The 18,611-nt window shown below is 41.2% G+C and overlaps 1 protein-coding gene across 1 annotated transcript in view; it reads right to left on the bottom strand.

Moving 5' to 3' along the window:
• Positions 1-18,611, bottom strand: part of LOC126215228 (uncharacterized) — a 99,154-nt gene that overhangs the window by 61,620 nt on the left and 18,923 nt on the right. Inside the window, exon 3 of the mRNA XM_049941895.1 lies at positions 16,740-17,805. Within this exon, the coding sequence (XP_049797852.1) occupies positions 16,740-17,805 (1,066 nt within the window). The remainder of the gene's footprint in view (positions 1-16,739; positions 17,806-18,611) is intronic.

Raw genomic sequence — 18,611 nt, 5'->3', positions numbered from 1 at the left:
TAATCGGTGGAACGTGACGAGTTATGAAAGTCAGACAACAGGAAAAGGAAGCACCGGTCGAGACGGGGTCGTAGGTTTTCCTTGAAGGTAATCTGTACACTAAGCAAGCAACAAAGAACACATAGAAAAATTTGGAAAGAAAGTTAAAGTTAAGGAGAAGGCACACGAATTTTGTGATTTCCCGACGATGTCACAGTTTTGTCAGAGATGGCAAAAGACTCGGGAGAGCATCTGAATGGAATGTATAATGCCTCAAAAAGAGGTTATAACATGAACATCGACAAAAGCAAGCCGAGTGTAATGGAATGTAGTCAAATCAAATCAGGTTAGGCAGAAGGAATTAGATTAAGAAATGAGACACTGAAAGTAGTGAAAGAGTTTTCCTACTTGAGCAGCAAAGTGACCGATGACGGTCAAAGTATAGAGGATATAAAACGCAGACTGGCTATAGCAAGAAAAGCATTTCTGAAAAAGCGGTATTTGTTAATATCCGACAAATTTAAACAACAGAAACTCTACGTCGGAGTGTCAGCAGCATAGAAAAAGATATATTGCTACTAACTGTAAACATGATAGGCAAAGGTCCCGAGTTCGAGTCACGGTCCGGCACAGAGTTTTAATCTGCCAGGAAGTTTCGTATCAGCGCACACTCCGCTACAGAGTGAAAACCTCATTCTGGGGTGAAAACAGTCGGGTGGAGGGTGTGGAGACAGCACATTACTGAGCCCGAGTCCGGGATACTTACGGGCGTGGAGAATGTGCGGTGCGGATAGCACGTATCTGCACAGTTTCAAAAAACTGGTAGCAAAGGGAAGAATCCATACAGCTCAGGTAGTGAAGCGGCCACAGAAATGGAGCACGTTACACTCGGCAGCACTCTGTGCCACATTTTGCTCTCTGTCACAGTTTGGCGACGGCCATTCGTCCTGGAGGACAGGTGGTCGGCAGTCGTACCGATGTAGGAAACATTTGCAGCATACCCGGTACACGACACGGCCGCTTTCACAGGTAGTCCTGCCCCTGACGGGGTAGGATAAACCTGTGACAGGATTGGAATAGGAAGTGCTGCGCGGTGGATTCGGCAGGCCTTTCCTCGAGACAGAAAAACTCCCGTTCACGAGTCTAGCTCGTACAAAACTTAGCTCGCCCTTTTGTCACGGTATCCTGTGAACCGGGGATGAGGGGAAATGGGCAGATTCCATATTCCCAGTTTTCCAGACAGCATCAGACACGGTGCCACACTGCAGCCTCCTAACAAATGTCGAAACGGGTTCTCAGATGTGCGTGACTCCGAGACTTCGCAATTAATAGAGCCCACCGTGTTGTCCCGAATGGTAAGTGTTTGCCAGTTACGAAATATTATCGGGAGTGTCCCGTGGAAGTGGGATAGGACCACTCTCGTTTTCTACGTACATAAATGATTTGGCAGATATGAATGAACAGCTATCTGCAGCTAACTGCTGACGGCACCTTGGTGTACGGGTAGTGTCGTTGCCGAATGACTGTAGGAGGGTACGAGATGACGTACACAGAATTTATATTTGGTGTGATGAGCTGCAGCTCACTCTAAATGTACAAAAATGTAAGTTAATGTGTACGAGCAAGAAACATTCCTGTAACGTTTCGTTGCAGTATTAGTGATGAGCTGCTTTCACACTCTCGTCAGTTAAATATATAGGTGTGACATTGCAAAGTAATACGAAACGGAATGAGCACGTGAGGGTAATAGTACGGATGATAAACGGTTGACATCGGTTTATTACGAAAATTCTGGGAAAGTGTGGTTCATCTCTAAAGGAGACCACATACACTACCTATTCTCAAGTACTGGTCCAGTCTCTGTGTTCGCCACCAGATCGGACTGAAGAAGACATCGAAGCAATTCACAGGTGTGCTGCTACGTCCATTTGTTACCAATACGGCTTATCACCAAGTGAATATTACAGAGATGCTTCGTGAACTCATATGGGAATCCTCGGAAGGAAGGTGATATACATCTACGTCATACTCCGCGAGCCACTTAATGGTGTGTGGCGGAGGGTACTTTCGGTACCACTGTCCGATCCTTCCAATCCTGTTCCACTCGCGAATAGTGTGTGGAAAGAATGATTGTCAGTCTCTGTATTGGCTCTAATTTCTCAAATTTTCTCCTCGTGGTCAATATGCGAGATGTATGTGGGGGAGAAATAATTTGTTGTCCGACTCCTGCTGAAAAGTGCTGTGCTGAAATTTTAATAGTAAATCTCTCTTGTAACACCTGCAAGTGGAGTTCGTTTAGCATCTCCGTAACACTTCCTCTCCAGCTAAACGATCCAGCGACGAAGCGCGCCGCTCGTCGTCGGGTCTTCTCTATCTCCTCTATCTGTCCTACCTGACAGGGATCCCAGATAGATGAACAATACTCGAGAATCGGGCAAACGAGCGCCTTGTAAGCCACTTCTTTTGTGGACGAGTCACATTTCCTTAAGATTCTTCCGACGATTTCCTTACGATTTTTCCGAGGAATCTGAGTGTGGTGTCTACCTCTCCCACTATCCATTTTATGTGGTCATTCCACTTGAGGTCGCTCCGGATAGTTACGCCTAGATATTTTACGGCAGACGCTGTCTCCGGCTGTTTGTCATCAATAGTGTAGCTGTACAGTAGTGGATTTCTTTTCCTATGTATGCACTTCTGTGAAACACTCTTAAGAAAATGTGGAGAAATGGTATTTGCAGCTGACTGCAGAATGATTCTACTGCCACCCACATATATTACATGTAAAGACTGCAAATACAAGACAAAATAAATTAGGGCATACAGAGGAATATAAACAGTTGTTTTGCCTCACACAATTTGCAACTGAAACAGGAGAGGAAATGACTGCCACGCACGATACGGCAGCATGTGGAGTGTCGGTACACGTGTGTTACTTAGCTCTGCCCCACCAAAAAGTGAGAGAAAATACAATCTGCAATGAAGGCCTCTGATGATAAGGTGGTATCCATAAGTTCCCAAAACTTATCAATTTAATTATTACATCTTATCTAGGCCTTATTCTGCTCCTTACCCTTAGAAGTACTCCTGGGAAAGGATACACTGACCACGATGTTTCTGTCAATTTTGAAATGCACCCTGCAGTCTTTTCTTAGTTAGTACGTTTATTACCAACAACCATTCTGCCCGAAACTCCTCTACCGTATCGAGTCTCTGATCCTTCAACTCGACTTCCATCTCAAAGAAGAGGAAGAAGTCATTCAAAGCTAAGTCTAGTGAGTATGGTGTGTGGAGAACAAAAAATTTCCTGAATACTGTAGGCCACATAATGTCACATACTGATACAGTTGAGTACACAATCATTGTACGGCACTTCTACACGCATTTTCTCCTCCTGTCCTCCTCCAAACATCTCGGAATCGGCAAAAGAAATTTTATTGAGCATACAATCAAGGAGGGACAAACTCTTTACGTACAATTCCACTAATATATGAGAAAAATATCAACGAAGGCTCAATGTTACTCTCTCTAACTTTTTGTAGGTCGAGGTGCAGCGGGACACTTCCACTGCAACAACTGTGCTCAGTTTCAGGCACATGTCACAAATCCAACTTTTGAAATTAGAGTTTGGACAGTTTAGGAGCATTCAAAGTTTGCTGGAGACCTCCACACAATGTCGCTTCTGAGCACATTGACGCAATTTGCTGGACTCCTCCTCGTGTCAATTCTTGTGATAAAACACATTCGTATGTACTGTAACTTACTCCCAAATTGTTGCAGTGTCTCAGATGATCCGTTTATGATCTTGCAAAATCAAATCCCTCTCTTTCTGGACATTTAATAGCCAGACTCCAGTTGACTGTGAACTGGAACAAACATCAGCAGTCGACATATGACCATTGTTTTAAATATATATATAGCATCACAACTCCGTGTCTGACCTAACACACTGCCTCCACGAGCTCGCTCCAACTGTCTGTGTGTTTCTGCAGTGATCTTCCCAAGTTTACAACAAAACTTAATACAAAGTTATTGCTCTTTCAGGTTGGCCACTGCAAAGTGGCAAACTAGTCCAAGCAAAACAATGGAAATACATTCGACGACAATGAAACAAACCACCCGTCCTACAGCCGTTTACCACACTGATCGGAGGAAGATGTATGTGGAGACCCTAGCAGTACTTCAGTATACAGGTAAACATTGTAACATTCCACGAGTATGTATTATATAGTCGGATCTACTTTGCATCGTGTGAGTGTAGGGGAGTCGAAACCAGTAGTGACCCATGATGTCATATGAACTTGAGATTTTTTTATACATGCCATTCATTTCTAAATTTTATTGATAATTTACAGAGTAAAGAATTTAATTGTGTACAACATTTAATACGTAATGAGTTTTAATGAGATAGATATAAATATGTTTTGACATAGCAAATCACCTTGTTGCATTACTCACGATGTGTTCTCTCTTTGTAAGAACAAAAAACTTCCGTTTTGCTCGAGTGCGCGATCAAGTAGTCGTCGAGTGCGGATATGCTGTAGCTTACATGTACGGGCATTGACGACCCACAGTTGATTTAAAAATTATTTTAGTGAACCGTGGCCTGACTTTGGTGCAAACAAATCGCGCGCGAATTCTCAAATATCGGCGCAGAGTTTAAGATACGCGGCTGGATATTGGGCATTATCATAGCGTGTGTGATTCTGTAACATTAACCGCAATTTACAGAAATTAGCTTGATAATAACTATCAAAGACTTATATGAGCAGCACAGTAATCATCTTGATTACTAATGCAAGCGAGAAGCGATTTACTGTCGGGATACGACAAATATTAATCACTGTATAATCAGCTTGTTGATACGTTGCTTAGCAACTCATAAACAGACAGAGATAGAATTATTGAAACTATCTTTTAAGTATTAACAACCACTACATACACATCAGAAACTGATTACTTTAACTGTGAGTGACTTCTGGATTGGATGAGTTGTTTTTTTTTTTTTTAATTTCAGTTAACTGGTATAATAAATTTCTTTCGAGATTGAAACATCATCAATGGTGTCACGCTCATTCAGTTTAGTAGAACGATAGATAGTACTGGCTACGCTACTATTTATAGTTTTAAAAGAAAAGAGAGCACATACCTGTTTTTCTTTTAAGAAATGTTTGTACTTCAGTCGTCAGTCTTCTCAAACCAGAGGCACGAGTAATGCTCCCTCACAGCACTACGATATCGTCAACCACCACACACGTGCCCCCTTCTCACTACATTTCTGCATTGAAAACCCTGAGATATAGCCACGACATGAAAAAGGAAGAAAGAAGAGGAAAGATCAGCGAAAGAAACGGAGCAAAGAGAGAAGGGAAGGTCACATTTGGTGCCCAACGAGTTGGCCTGAGTACTTTGCGGCGCAGGAAACATCTGGCCGCAACGTCTAACTTCGCACGGACCAACTGAATAAGCATTCGCTATTGAAATGCGAGACTTGCAGGTATTTGTAGACTAGTGAATCAAAAGTTGTTATTGTAATCTTTTGTGTGTGTCGTAACAACGTCAGTAGCAGCAGTGTGTTGGGAGATTTATTATGTGAAATGCATACTCGAAGAAAAAGAGATTTGAATAAGAGTACGAAAAATATGGACACATGGAGTAGTGATAAGGAAACAGAACCTGAGCCCCAGGGTGAGGCGTTTCAGGAATTAAATGTGGGACAGACATTGCATGGGCTAAGGGAGGAGAGCCACGAAATGTCAAATGTGAAGGGGAGAGAATCACAAACACCAGGTTTGGGTGAAAGTGATGTGCACGATACTCAAACAGATAGGGAGACAGGTGTCACAGCCGTTGACCCACGTGAGGTAGAGATGTCCACTAGCACGATAATGGACAGGGACGCCAAGATATTGGATTTGTTGGTGGTGATATTATTTCACAAGGGCATACCGATTTATCAAACAGAGTCAGTAGTTGCGAAAGTAATTGTCTGAAAACCGGTGTGCAGATCGAAGATCTGTGCGCAAAAATGACAGGTTTCGAAAGCGATACGTGTAAGGGCATTCGTAAGTATTTAAAGGAACAACTTTCAAAATTGGAGGAAGATCTTAATGAATGGATTGAGGTTAAGAACAAGGAGGTTGAGGAGAAATTTAATAATGCTCTCGAAGTGAAACAATCTGAACGTATCGAAAGGGTACAGTTGGAACATGACGAACTTATCAAATTGTTTACGGATGAATTTCAGGCAATTAAGGAAAGGATAATTGAAGAACTGCTGAAGGGGCAAAGGGACACGAATTTTAAAATGTCTGACTTAGGTCGGAGGTCATGACAAAATGTTTTGACTGACAACAATCATTCAATGGACAAATCGAAAAACAGTAGACACTGTAGTGAGAGTAAATGTAGCTACAATACCACGGTACCTGATAAATCTTATGAATGTTACGAGAATGAACATGATCTGTTTGTACAGAGAGGGTACCTATTATCTCTACAAGTTGAAACTAGCATATTTAAAAGCAGGCAATTTCAGACATTTTCGTCAGATGGAAACCAAACGACACACTATGACTATCATAAAAGTAACAATGAAAGAGATATATATAAATGCAATGCTTATTATACTAAGAAAACTTCTCAGAATAATGGTAATTGTGTAAATTATGTTAACACAAGCCTAATCGTAAATGGAGACATGATACATATCCGGAAGAAGACCCTGATAGGATACAACCGTGGGTAGATTATCCGCAAGGTAATGCCCCAGCACTACAACTGCAAGGACTGATACCACTGAATGACAAACCAATAACGAACACTGAACACAATATTCGTACAGTGGAAGTTCACGAATTAACAATGAAGACATCCACCGAAAGGTTAAACTAAAAACGGTCTTCAAAAGCCTTCCTAGGATGACCGGGGATGGAAAGGAGGGCAGGCATCATTTTTCAGTAGATGTATCGAGATATAATAACGATTTGGACTTAAGGGAAGAGTCGAGTGAAGAAGTGACGAATATTTCCAATAAAGGTGGACGAATCTTACAAGCTGTCGTGCAAGCAGTAGTAAATGATATCGATATTGAGGTCTCGGTCGACACAGGTGCAAAAATTAGCGTAGTGATGCAAGCGTGTTATAAACAGATCAGCAGAGGACGGAGAGTATTAAAGTTTCTTGTTACTGGATGCTCTGTATCCGGCGCATTTGGTGCGAAAGCACAGAGTATCTCAAAACAGGTACTAGTCGACATTATAATGTGGGGGGCTACTATAGATAGTACCTTCCTGATTGTTTTGAAAATGGCCGTACCCTGTGTTTGGTGTCTTGGTTTTTTGAGTAGAGCCAGAGCAGTAATTAATTTGAAAGAAGGGACGCGTACTTTGAACTCTGGAGGCGAGATTATGACAATTCCTATGATGAAGGAGCAAGTAGTCCCAGAGCAACGTTGTATAAAGCTAATGGTTAGCTGTATTGGTGTTAAGTGCGATTCAGCAAATGAAATTCATTTTATCGAATCTTCTGAAGAAGAGATAGATCAAGGCACAATACGAGACAAAGGAAGACTTACTATGTTTGTTAACTAATTATGCATCAGTATTTAGTGAACGTCCAGGAATCATCAAAGAGATCGAGTTTAATATTCAAACCTATCCTCATGAAGCCTTTTGTCGCACTTCATACCCTATTCCGTGGTCTAAGAGAGAGGCAGTGAAAAAAGAAATCACCTAAGATGTTAGAGTGGGGAATAATTAAACCCTCTAGTCCTCAATATTCAAGCCCTCTCTTGGCTGTCATAAAATCGAATGGTGATGTAAGACTAATTCTTGATGCTAGGGAAATTAACAAAATTATTATTCCAGTACAAACGAGACTTGAGAATTTAAAAGAACTTATTCAGAAGTTTAAATGTGCCCGTTTTTGACATCCCTGGATATGAGGAGTTCCTATTGGCAGACGAGAATATCACCTAAATCACAGAAGTACACTGCTTCTATCTTTCTTGGGTGAAGCTATCAATTCACAGTTATGCCATTCAGCTTAAACATCAGCGGAGGAGTGTTTATTTCCGCATTATATACTTTACAAGGACGAGATCTCCTTGACGAAGTTACTTTGTACATATACGACCTTTCGATTGCGACGACAACGACGAGCGAGGAGCACCTCGATTTGTTAGAGACGGTATTAATGAAAATCTCAGAGTACGGAGTGACAGTGAATTTGCCAAGAATCGAACAAAATTTCTTGGACACACAATTACGCCGAACGAAATTATGTCCAACGCCAAGAAGATGAATGTTATCAAAAAGTGCCCATATCCTCGGAGTAAAAAAGACAAAGTCTTTTTTGGGGCTTGCTTCATTCTTCCGTCAACTTCTACCTGACCAAATAATTAGCCAAGACTGTTTACTACAACCACTGCGAAAGAACATTACTTGGAAATGGATCCAGGAATGCAGCCAAGCATTTGATAAAATCAGTCATCCTTTGATTAATGCACAACATCTGCACCGTCCGAATCTGGAACAGGACATTTGTATTGCAATGAATGCTTCAGAAACTGGTTTAGATGCCACATTGTCTCAAATAGATGATCCGTGTGACCTGAACACCATCAAAATTATAGGGTTTGCAATCAGAACATTGTCTAAATGCGAGAGAGCATATTGTACCACTGAATTAGAGGTTTAAGCTGTCGTTTGGGCACTCGAGAAGTTCAGATGGCAAGAGGACTACGATATACTGTGATCGTAAGGCTTTATCACGAATCTTGACAGGTCGAACGTTTCATTCGCGGCTAACCCGATGGGCAATACATAAGGGGAAAAGACAACGTAATTTCTGATGCTTTATCTCGACTACCAAAAGGGAGAATGAATGAAAAGGATGATGAACTATCTTTAAATTTTAAAGTAATGGACATATCAGAAAATTCTTATGAAGGCAAGTTTCAGAGCTGTGTCAAAAGCTGCCACAGTTACAAGAAGAAGAACTACACTGGAAGCCTGTTAGAGACAAGATAATGCACAAAAATCCTACTAATACTAAATATCAATATACTGTACAATCTGAGGTATTATTTAGGAAAGAATCTACCAATACCAACTGGAAAGTTTGTGTCCCACAGGGTTATATAGAGCCATTACATTGGTATACTCATTTGAAGTGGGGACATTTTGGGCCTTCTAAATTTAAAGCCAAATTGGGTGAATATTGCTATTATCCGAACCTAGAACGACTAGCGAACAATATTCTGAAGAAACGCAAAATATGCCAACAGACCAAACCCATAAATTATTGTCGAAGAATCGAACTACATCCTACAATTCCTCACCGACCTTTAACACTAATAGCTTGCGATGTGTGTGGTCCGTGTCCGACTGCTCGAGGAAGATTTAAGTATATACTGGCTTGTTACGACATTTTTTTCAAAATATGTCAAATTATATCTGTTACGGAGTCTACATGTCCGACCAATGTTATGGAGATTTATCATCAGTTACATTACTGATTATGGGAAACCAAAAACGATTCTGACTGACAATGCAGCATATTTTACTAGTGGACTGTGGAAGGAACATAATATCAAACATATATACGTATCCCGGTTTTATCCTTGTGGGAATCCGATAGAGAGACTATTTTGGGAATTAAACCGCTTTCTACAGGCACATACACCACAGCGACAATACCAATGAATTGATTGGTTGCCAGAATTCGAGAGGATCTACAATGACCAACCACATGGTACTACTGGATATTCACTGAACCAGACAAAGCGTGGAAGAAACGAATTTCAAGATTGGTTAAGGAATTGGCCCAGAATTCAAGAAGATGATCATATGCAAGGGGATATTCTGCAAAAATTTTATGAGAACCTACAACATCAGGCTAAACTACGGAATGTACAGTTTGACAAAAGTGCAAAGAAAGTAATCACATATACAGTTGGTGAGAAAATACTATTAAGAAATCATCCAAAACCATCCAGCAAGAAGGAGCTTAACAAAAAGTGGCAGTATTTGTATACCGGGCCTTATAAGATAACTCAAATACCACATGAAGGAAGTTACATCTTAGCTGACTGTGACTCAGATATCGTAAAGGGACTGTTTCACCGTACAGAAATTAAGAAATACTTTCAGTAAGAAGAGAAGAACAATAATATGGAAATAAACTGCAAGAAAGAAAAAGAAAGAAGAAATTTGATACTGAGACACCATTAATGGAATGAAGCCTTATGAATAATACAAAGGCATATCAAGACTGCTATTGTATGTTGGTATTATACGGTTAAGAAGAGTATTTGTTTTTTCTTTGTTATGAAAATAGTATATATGCATAGTAGAAAGTATTTTTTACGAGGAGATGGAATGAATAAAGTCATAAGAAGCAAAAAGATATATCCGAATTGGAAAAATAATTGGATAACAGATTTTCCGTTACACAGAGGGAGAGAGGTAGAGAGAATGCTAACGGATTCCAAAAGTGTTATTCAGAGGACTGAAGAATTGATTTAAGATTTGTAAATATTTTTCTCACATTTTTATATGTTATGAAGAATATGTTATTAATAATAGTATTAAGATGAAAAATAATTTCGTGTGTGTGTGTGTGTGTGTGTGTGTGTGTGTGTGTGTGTGTGGTGGGTAGGAGAAAGAAAAAGGACATGACGTGATAACAGGAAACATGTATACGGAAAAGGAAAAGGAGATCATCATTGTCGAGAAGATGACCTACAACAGATCACATCGGAGAATTCATTGTCAATTGGAGTGAATCTGGACACGATATATGTAAAATAATTTTATGACTATTATCAAAAATTAATCACCAGTAAGGTACAAAATGGGAGGACAAACATCGTGTAAACACAAAAATGATGGAAACAGTGGAATGGTTCATTGAAGTAATTTAGAAACAACGGCAGATAGGAAAGGATTTTAATATAAAATGGAAGAGGATTATGACACAATGTAAATGTGACTTGCAAGCAAAAACACAATAAATATACTCAAGGTATCTCAGAAGGATAAACCAATTCAAGATTGAAGAGAACTCACAACAGATTCGTAGAATGTATCACACAATAGTGAAGTCTGTATTCAACAATCAACAAATGGAGTATAGTAAATGCACAGCAGTACTAAGATGTATTAAGACTGATAATATTTCTTATTAAATTAAAGTTGGGAATCATTTGCCGTATAATTGTAAATGAAAGCTGGAACAGATTACATTAACACATACAATGTGTTGATAAACATGAAATGTCAAGGATGTAATGCTGACACCAAAGAAAAGAAACACTCACTGTTGAGAAACGGGGATGACCCTATCAGCTGAACTATTAAATAACCCGGCAATACGAGTGGCCTGTTTAAAATCTGGAATAGCCGATCGCCGAGCAGCAGTACCGGGATCGTCGAACGACGAAGAGCCGAAGAACATGGCCGAGCTGTCTTTAGCAGCCTGAACGGCTCGGTGGCAGGCGCTGCCTGGTCATTTTTCCATCGCAACTGGCTGCAATCCCTGCTTTGTGCGGTCAGTTAAAGAAGGGCTTCTCAACTAATAGTGTTGTGAAGTTAGTGCAGTGAAGTGAAAAGTGTAATATTTGTGTGAAAAGGTGCTTAAAAAGTATGGACAAGTATTATGACGTTTGTGGTTTATTTAATGGGCAAATCCTGTTAGGGCCCACATTTAATCAAGTTGTAAAGATCAACGTACGATGTTCGTAACTTGTCATATGAGTGCGTGAATGACTGGTTCAAAAACAACAGTACACAACACCATATTGACATCGTTCAGAGAAACCTCCAATATCTGTGACCTTTCAAAGATATTAAGGTTTGGGGGGTGATGTAACATTTCATGAGTATGTCCTATATAGTCGAATCTCCTTTGTGTCACTCGGGGTGTAGGGGAGTCGAAGCCAGTAGTGACCCATGACGTCATATGAACTTCACATTTTTTCATGTGTGTCATTCATTTCTAAATTTTATTGATTATTTACAGAGTAAAGAATTTAATTATGTACAACATTTAATAGGTGGTGAATTTTAATGAGATAGATATAAATATGTTTTGACACAGTAAATCACCTTGATGCATTACCCATGATGTGTTCTCTCTTTGTAAGAACAAAAAACTTCCGTGTTGTACGAGTGCGCGATAAAGTAGTCGTCGAGTGCGGATATGCTGCAGCTTACATGAAGGGCATAGAATTGTTAATTTACAACCAGCAATTTATTTAAAAATTATTCTAGGGAACCATGGCCTGACTTTGGTGCAAACAAAACGCGCGCGAATTCTCAAATATCAGCGCAGAGTTTAAGATGATGTTGTTGTTGTTGTTGTTGTTGTTGTTGTTGTTGTTGTGGTCTTCAGTCCTGAGACTGGTTTGATGCAGCTCTCCATGCTTCTCTATCCTGTGCAAGCTTCTTCATCTCCCAGTACCTACTGCAACCTACATCCTTCTGAATCTGCTTAGTGTATTCATCTCTTGGTCTCCCTCTACGATTTTTACCCTCCACGCTGCCCTCCAATGCTAAATTTGTGATCCCTTGATGCTTCAAAACATGTCCTACCAACCGATCCCTTCTTCTAGTCAAGTTGTGCCACAAACTTCTCTTCTCCCCAATCCTATTCAATAACTCCTCATTAGTTACGTGATCTACCCATCTAATCTTCAGCATTCTTCTGTAGCACCACATTTCGAAAGCTTCTATTCTCTTCTTGTCCAAACTGGTTATCGTCCATGTTTCACTTCCATACATGGCTACACTCCATACAAATACTTTCAGAAACGACTTCCTGACACTTAAATCTATACTCGATGTTAACAAATTTCTCTTCTTCAGAAACGATTTCCTTGCCATTGCCAGTCTACATTATATATCCTCTCTACTTCGACCATCATCAGTTATTTTACTCCCTAAATAGCAAAACTCCTTTACTACTTTAAGTGTCTCATTTCCTAATCTAATCCCCTCAGCATCACCCTATTTAATTTGACTACATTCCATTATCCTCGTTTTGCTTTTGTTGATGTTCATCTTACATCCTCCTTTCAAGACACTGTCCATTCCGTTCAACTGCTCTTCCAAGTCCTTTGCTGTCTCTGACAGAATTACAATGTCATCGGCGAACCTCAAAGTTTTTACTTCTTCTCCATGAATTTTAATACCTACTCCGAATTTCTCTTTTGTTTCCTTTACTGCTTGCTCAATATACAGATTGAATAACATCGGGGAGAGGCTACAACCCTGTCTCACTCCTTTCCCAACCACTGCTTCCCTTTCATGCCCCTCGACTCTTATAACTGCCATCTGGTTTCTGTACAAATTGTAAATAGCCTTTCGCTCCCTGTATTTTACCCCTGCCGCCTTCAGAATTTGAAAGAGAGTATTCCAGTCAACATTGTCAAAAGCTTTCTCTAAGTCTACAAATGCTAGACACGTAGGTTTGCCTTTTCTTAATCTTTCTTCCAAGATAAGTCGTAAGGTTAGTATTGCCTCACGTGTTCCAACATTTCTACGGAATACAAACTGATCTTCCCCGAAGTCCGCTTCTACCAGTTTTTCCATTCGTCTGTAAAGAATTCGCGTTAGTATTTTGCAGCTGTGACTTATTAAACTGATAGTTCGGTAATTTTCACATCTGTCAACACCTGCTTTGTTTGGTATTGGAATTATTATATTCTTCTTGAAGTCTGTGGGTATTTCGCCTGTCTCATACATCTTGCTCACACGATGGTAGAGTTTTGTCATGACTGGCTCTCCCAACGCCATCAGTAGTTCTAATGGAATGTTGTCTACTCCCGGGGCCTTGTTTCGACTCAGGTCTTTCAGTGCTCTGTCAAATTCTTCACGCAGTATCTTATCTCCCATTTCATCTTCATCTACATCCTCTTCCATTTCCATAATATTGTCCTCAAGTACATCACCCTTGTATAAACCCTCTATATACTCCTTCCAGCTTTCTGCCTTCCCTTCTTTGTTCAGAACTGGGTTGCCATCTGAGCTCTTGATATTCATACAAGTGGCTCTCTTCTCTCCAAAGGTCTCTTTAATTTTCCTGTAGGCAGTATCTATCTTACCCCTAGTGAGACAAGCCTCTACATCTTTACATTTGTCCTCCAGCCATCCGTGCTTAGTCATTTTGCACTTTCTGTCGATCTCATTTTTGAGACGTTTGTATTCCCTTTTGCCTGCTTCATTTACTGCATTTTTATATTTTCTCCTTTCATCAATTAAATTCAATATTTCTTCTGTTAGCCAAGGATTTCTATTAGCCCTCGTCTTTTTACCTACTTGATCCTCTGCTGCCTTCACTACTTCATCCCTCAGAGCTACCCATTCTTCTTCTTCTGTATTTCTTTCCCCCATTCCTGTCAATTGTTCCCTTATGCTCTCCCTGAAACTCTCTACAACCTCTGGTTCTTTCAGTTTATCCCGGTCCCATCTCCTTAAATTCCCACCTTTTTGCAGTTTCTTCAGTTTCAATCTGCAGTTCATAACCAATAGATTGTGGTCAGAATCCACATCTGCCCCTGGAAATGTTTTACAATTTAAAACCTGGTTCCTAAATCTCTGTCTTACCATTATATAATCTATCTGATACCTTTAGTATCTCCAGGATTCTTCCATGTATACAACCTTCTTTTATGATTCTTGAACCAAGTGTTAGCTATGATTAAGTTATGCTCTGTGCAAAATTCTACAAGGCGGCTTCCTCTTTCATTTCTTCCCCCCAATCCATATTCACCTACTATGTTTCCTTCTCTCCCTTTCCTACTGACGAATTCCAGTCACCCATGACTATTAAATTTTCGTCTCCCTTGACTACCTGAATAATTTCTTTTATCTCATCATACATTTCATCAATTTCTTCATCATCTGCAGAGCTAGTTGGCATATAAACTTGTACTACTGTAGTAGGCATGGGCTTTGTGTCTATCGCAATAATGCGTTCACTATGCTGTTTGTAGTAGCTAACCCGCACTCCTATTTTTTTATTCATTATTAGACCTACTCCTGCATTACCCCTATTAGATTTTGTATTTATAACCCTGTAATCACCTGACCAAAAGTCTTGTTCCTCCTGCCACCGAACTTCACTAATTCCCACTATACCTAACTTTAACCTATCCATTTCCCTTTTTAAATTTTCTAACCTACCTGCCCGATTAAGGGATCTGACATTCCACGCTCCGATCCGTAGAACGCCAGTTTTCTTTCTCCTGATAACGACGTCCTCTTGAGTAGTCCCCGCCCGGAGATCCGAATGGGGGACTATTTTACCTCCGGAATATTTTACCCAAGAGGGCGCCATCATCATTTAATCATACAGTAAAGCTGCATGTCCTCGGGAAAAATTACGGCTGTAGTTTCCCCTTGCTTTCAGCCGTTCGCTGTACCAGCACAGCAAGGCCGTTTTGGTCAATGTTACAAGGCCAGATCAGTCAATCATCCAGACTGTTGCCCCTGCAACTACTGAAAAGGCTGCTGCCCCTCTTCAGGAACCACACGTTTGTTTGGCCTCTAAACAGATACCCCTCCATTGTGGTTGCACCTACGGTACGGCCATCTGTAATGCTGAGGCACGCAAGCCTCCCCACCAACGGCAAGGTCCATGGTTCATGGGGGAAGGAGTTTAAGATACGCGGCTGGATATCGGGCATTATCGTAGCCTGTGTGATTCTGTAACATTAACCGCAATTTACAGACATTAGCTTGATAATAACTATCAAAGACTTATATGAGCAGCATAGTAATCGTCTTGATTACTAACGCAGACGAGAAGCGATTTACTGTCGGGATATGAGAAATATTAATCATTGTATAGTCAGCTTGTTGATACTTTGCTTAGCAACTCATAAACGGACAGAGATAGAATTATTGAAACTATCTTTTAAGTGTTAACAACCACTAAATACACATCAGAAACTGATTACTTTAACTGTGAGTGACTTCTGGATTGGATGAGTTTTTTTTTTTAATTTCAGTTAACTGGTATAATAAATTTCTTTCCAGATTGAAACACCATCAATGGTGCCACGCTTATTCAGTTTAGTAGAACGATATATAGTACTAGCTACGCTACTATTTATAGTTTTAAAAGAAAAGAGAGCACATACCTGTTTTTCTTTTAAGAAATGTTTGTACTTCAGTCGTCAGTCTCCTCAAACCAGAGGCACGAGTAATGCTCCCTCACAGCACTACAATATCGTCAACCACAACACACGTGCCCCTTCTCACTACATTTCTGCACTGAAAACCCTGCGATATAGCTGCGGTAAGAAGAAGGAAGAAAGAAGAGGAAAGATCAGCGAAAGAAATGGAGCTGTTATAACTTCAAATTGAACAAGCATATTTCAAGGATGACGCAATACACGAGAGTCACAGATCAAGTAAACAAAGTAAGATGTGTGTACACTTTAACAGTCAAATCATAACTGAGTCCAAGTCTAGCGGCCGCTGGCTGGCCGGCCACTTAGGTGGCGCTGCTGCTACACGGCTGGCAGACAGCGCCACATGTAGAGGACGCGCGTAACTGCGCAGTGGCACTTTGAAAAATCGGCAAGTCACAACAGGAACAAAGGGAGCAGGGGAGGTCCCAACACTTTCCATCAAAATTCATATTTTGGGAACTATCACATATAATCTCCAATTGCTACACATAAAGGAGTACCAACTGATACCTGCAAAAAAAACTACAGCAAACAGATTACATAAGAACAAAAACTGACTTACCATCTATTTCTGTCTGGACTGACGATTCTTTCGTAGGTCTGACAGGCTGATGAAGCCCAGTTTCACCCGTGCTCTGTTTCTTCAGGTGGTCCAACAGTGCCTCGCTGGGCTTATCCAGGACGTACGAGCCCTGGCGAACGAGCCGGTAGCCGCCGCTCCGGTTGTCGTCGGCACCGGGGGTGGGCGGGATGTCCAGCAGCACCACGCCGCTCTCCCGTGCCGTGACGTAGTCCGACGACGCGCTGTGCGAGCCGCCTCCCGAGCCCCCAGTCCCCGGCGGCTGGCTCCCGTCGACCTCGTCTGACGAGTCGGAGTCGAAGTTCCTGTCCTCGTTCTCCAGGGGGAACAGCTGTCTGTAGAAGCTCACCGCCCACGTGGAGTCAGAAGCAGAATTGTCACTCGGGTCATTCTTCTGGGGCGACGCCGACACGAGAGAGAGCTCGGACTCTGCAGATGCGACACCCCCGCCTTTCATGTATGTGATCTGTGGCCCGTTTCTGTCACAAACCTTAGCTGGCAAACTGACTTTGGAATTTCTGGCTCTCTGCTGCTCCGAGGAAAATGACCGGCTGCTAGATACGACAGCTCGATCGGGTTCTCTGACGCACCTACAGCGAGCGCACTCCGAATCTGACTTATTTTCGCTCTGCCGTTTCACTGGCAGGTATTCTGCAGAACTGCACTTTCTCAAAACTTTTGTCGACGCCGTAGACTGAGAGAAAGGAAGGATCGTCGACCTTCTGGCAGAAGAGCTGCCCGTCTGCGACTTCCACGGCACGGCATTCGGTGACCCGTCCGTCAGACACGGTGCGGAGGTAAATTTCCTCGAGATGTGATGTCCTTTTCCACCACAAGTACACTGCGGGAAAGCCTCGCTCGCATCTCCGGGACCTCTGCCGCACGTACCGTTCTGAACTGACAAGCTAACCGCACATTCTCTCCTTTTCTCTGCCAACTTCTCAGCACACTTTTGTTCTCGGTAGCCATCAGTCCACCCAAGCTGCATTTCCAACTGCAATGCCCTGTTCTTTGCTTCCATTGCCATTGTTTTGGTGCTTTTGTCCAGCTGAAAATAACAACCAACAACAATTAAAGTAAATACGTATTATGGAAGAGGAACTATGACACACTGAAAGGTATTAATAAATTAGATTTGACTAGAAATGATACAAAGGAAGTGATACCTATAAAAAGGGAAACTATAGAGGGTGGTCAAAAACAGCCTGAATAGCTAGTAAGAGTGTTGCAAGCTGTGTTGTGCTGAGAAATAACGGTTACGAAAATATTCACTATATAGTGACGTTACCGAGTTAATCGGCATCGACATTAGCCAATTGAACCACTTTGTGCTCAAATTAGAGCGACCCCCCAGAGAGGAGTTGACAAACGTGTTCTGCGTTCGGTTTCCTAAAGCCGAACAAGAGAGAGATACAAAAATTGGGCACGTGACAGTGGTAAGGATCGAGCTCGAGCCAAAGTCCGGGAAGTCTCGTGCACTATCACCTGTGCCACGAGAACAACTGACACTATTTGACAACCCTCTCAAAGGACATTCGAATTTGCACACGCAATGCTAATTAACTCGGAAATGGTGCAACATACAAATTTTTTTCTTAACAATTATGTCCGAGCACAACGTACCGTACAATACTCTTACGGACTTTTCAGACTGTTCCACCCGAGAATGTCAAAGGTGTGACACAATACGTTAATTCCTCAGCTGATAAACTGTCCAAAACCATATTTGTCATAAATATCAATGTAAATAACGTATGGCTGCCAATGGCCTATAAACTGAAAATCGTGCATATTTATAATCAAAAGTAAATTATTCGAGATTTTTTTTTTTTTTTTTTTTTTGTGGTTTTAGGG

Source organism: Schistocerca nitens, chromosome 12, assembly GCF_023898315.1.
Source record: "Schistocerca nitens isolate TAMUIC-IGC-003100 chromosome 12, iqSchNite1.1, whole genome shotgun sequence".
Classification (NCBI taxonomy): domain Eukaryota; kingdom Metazoa; phylum Arthropoda; class Insecta; order Orthoptera; family Acrididae; genus Schistocerca; species Schistocerca nitens.
Note: the sequence above shows the minus strand (reverse complement) of the source record. Positions and strands in the feature narration are given on the sequence as shown.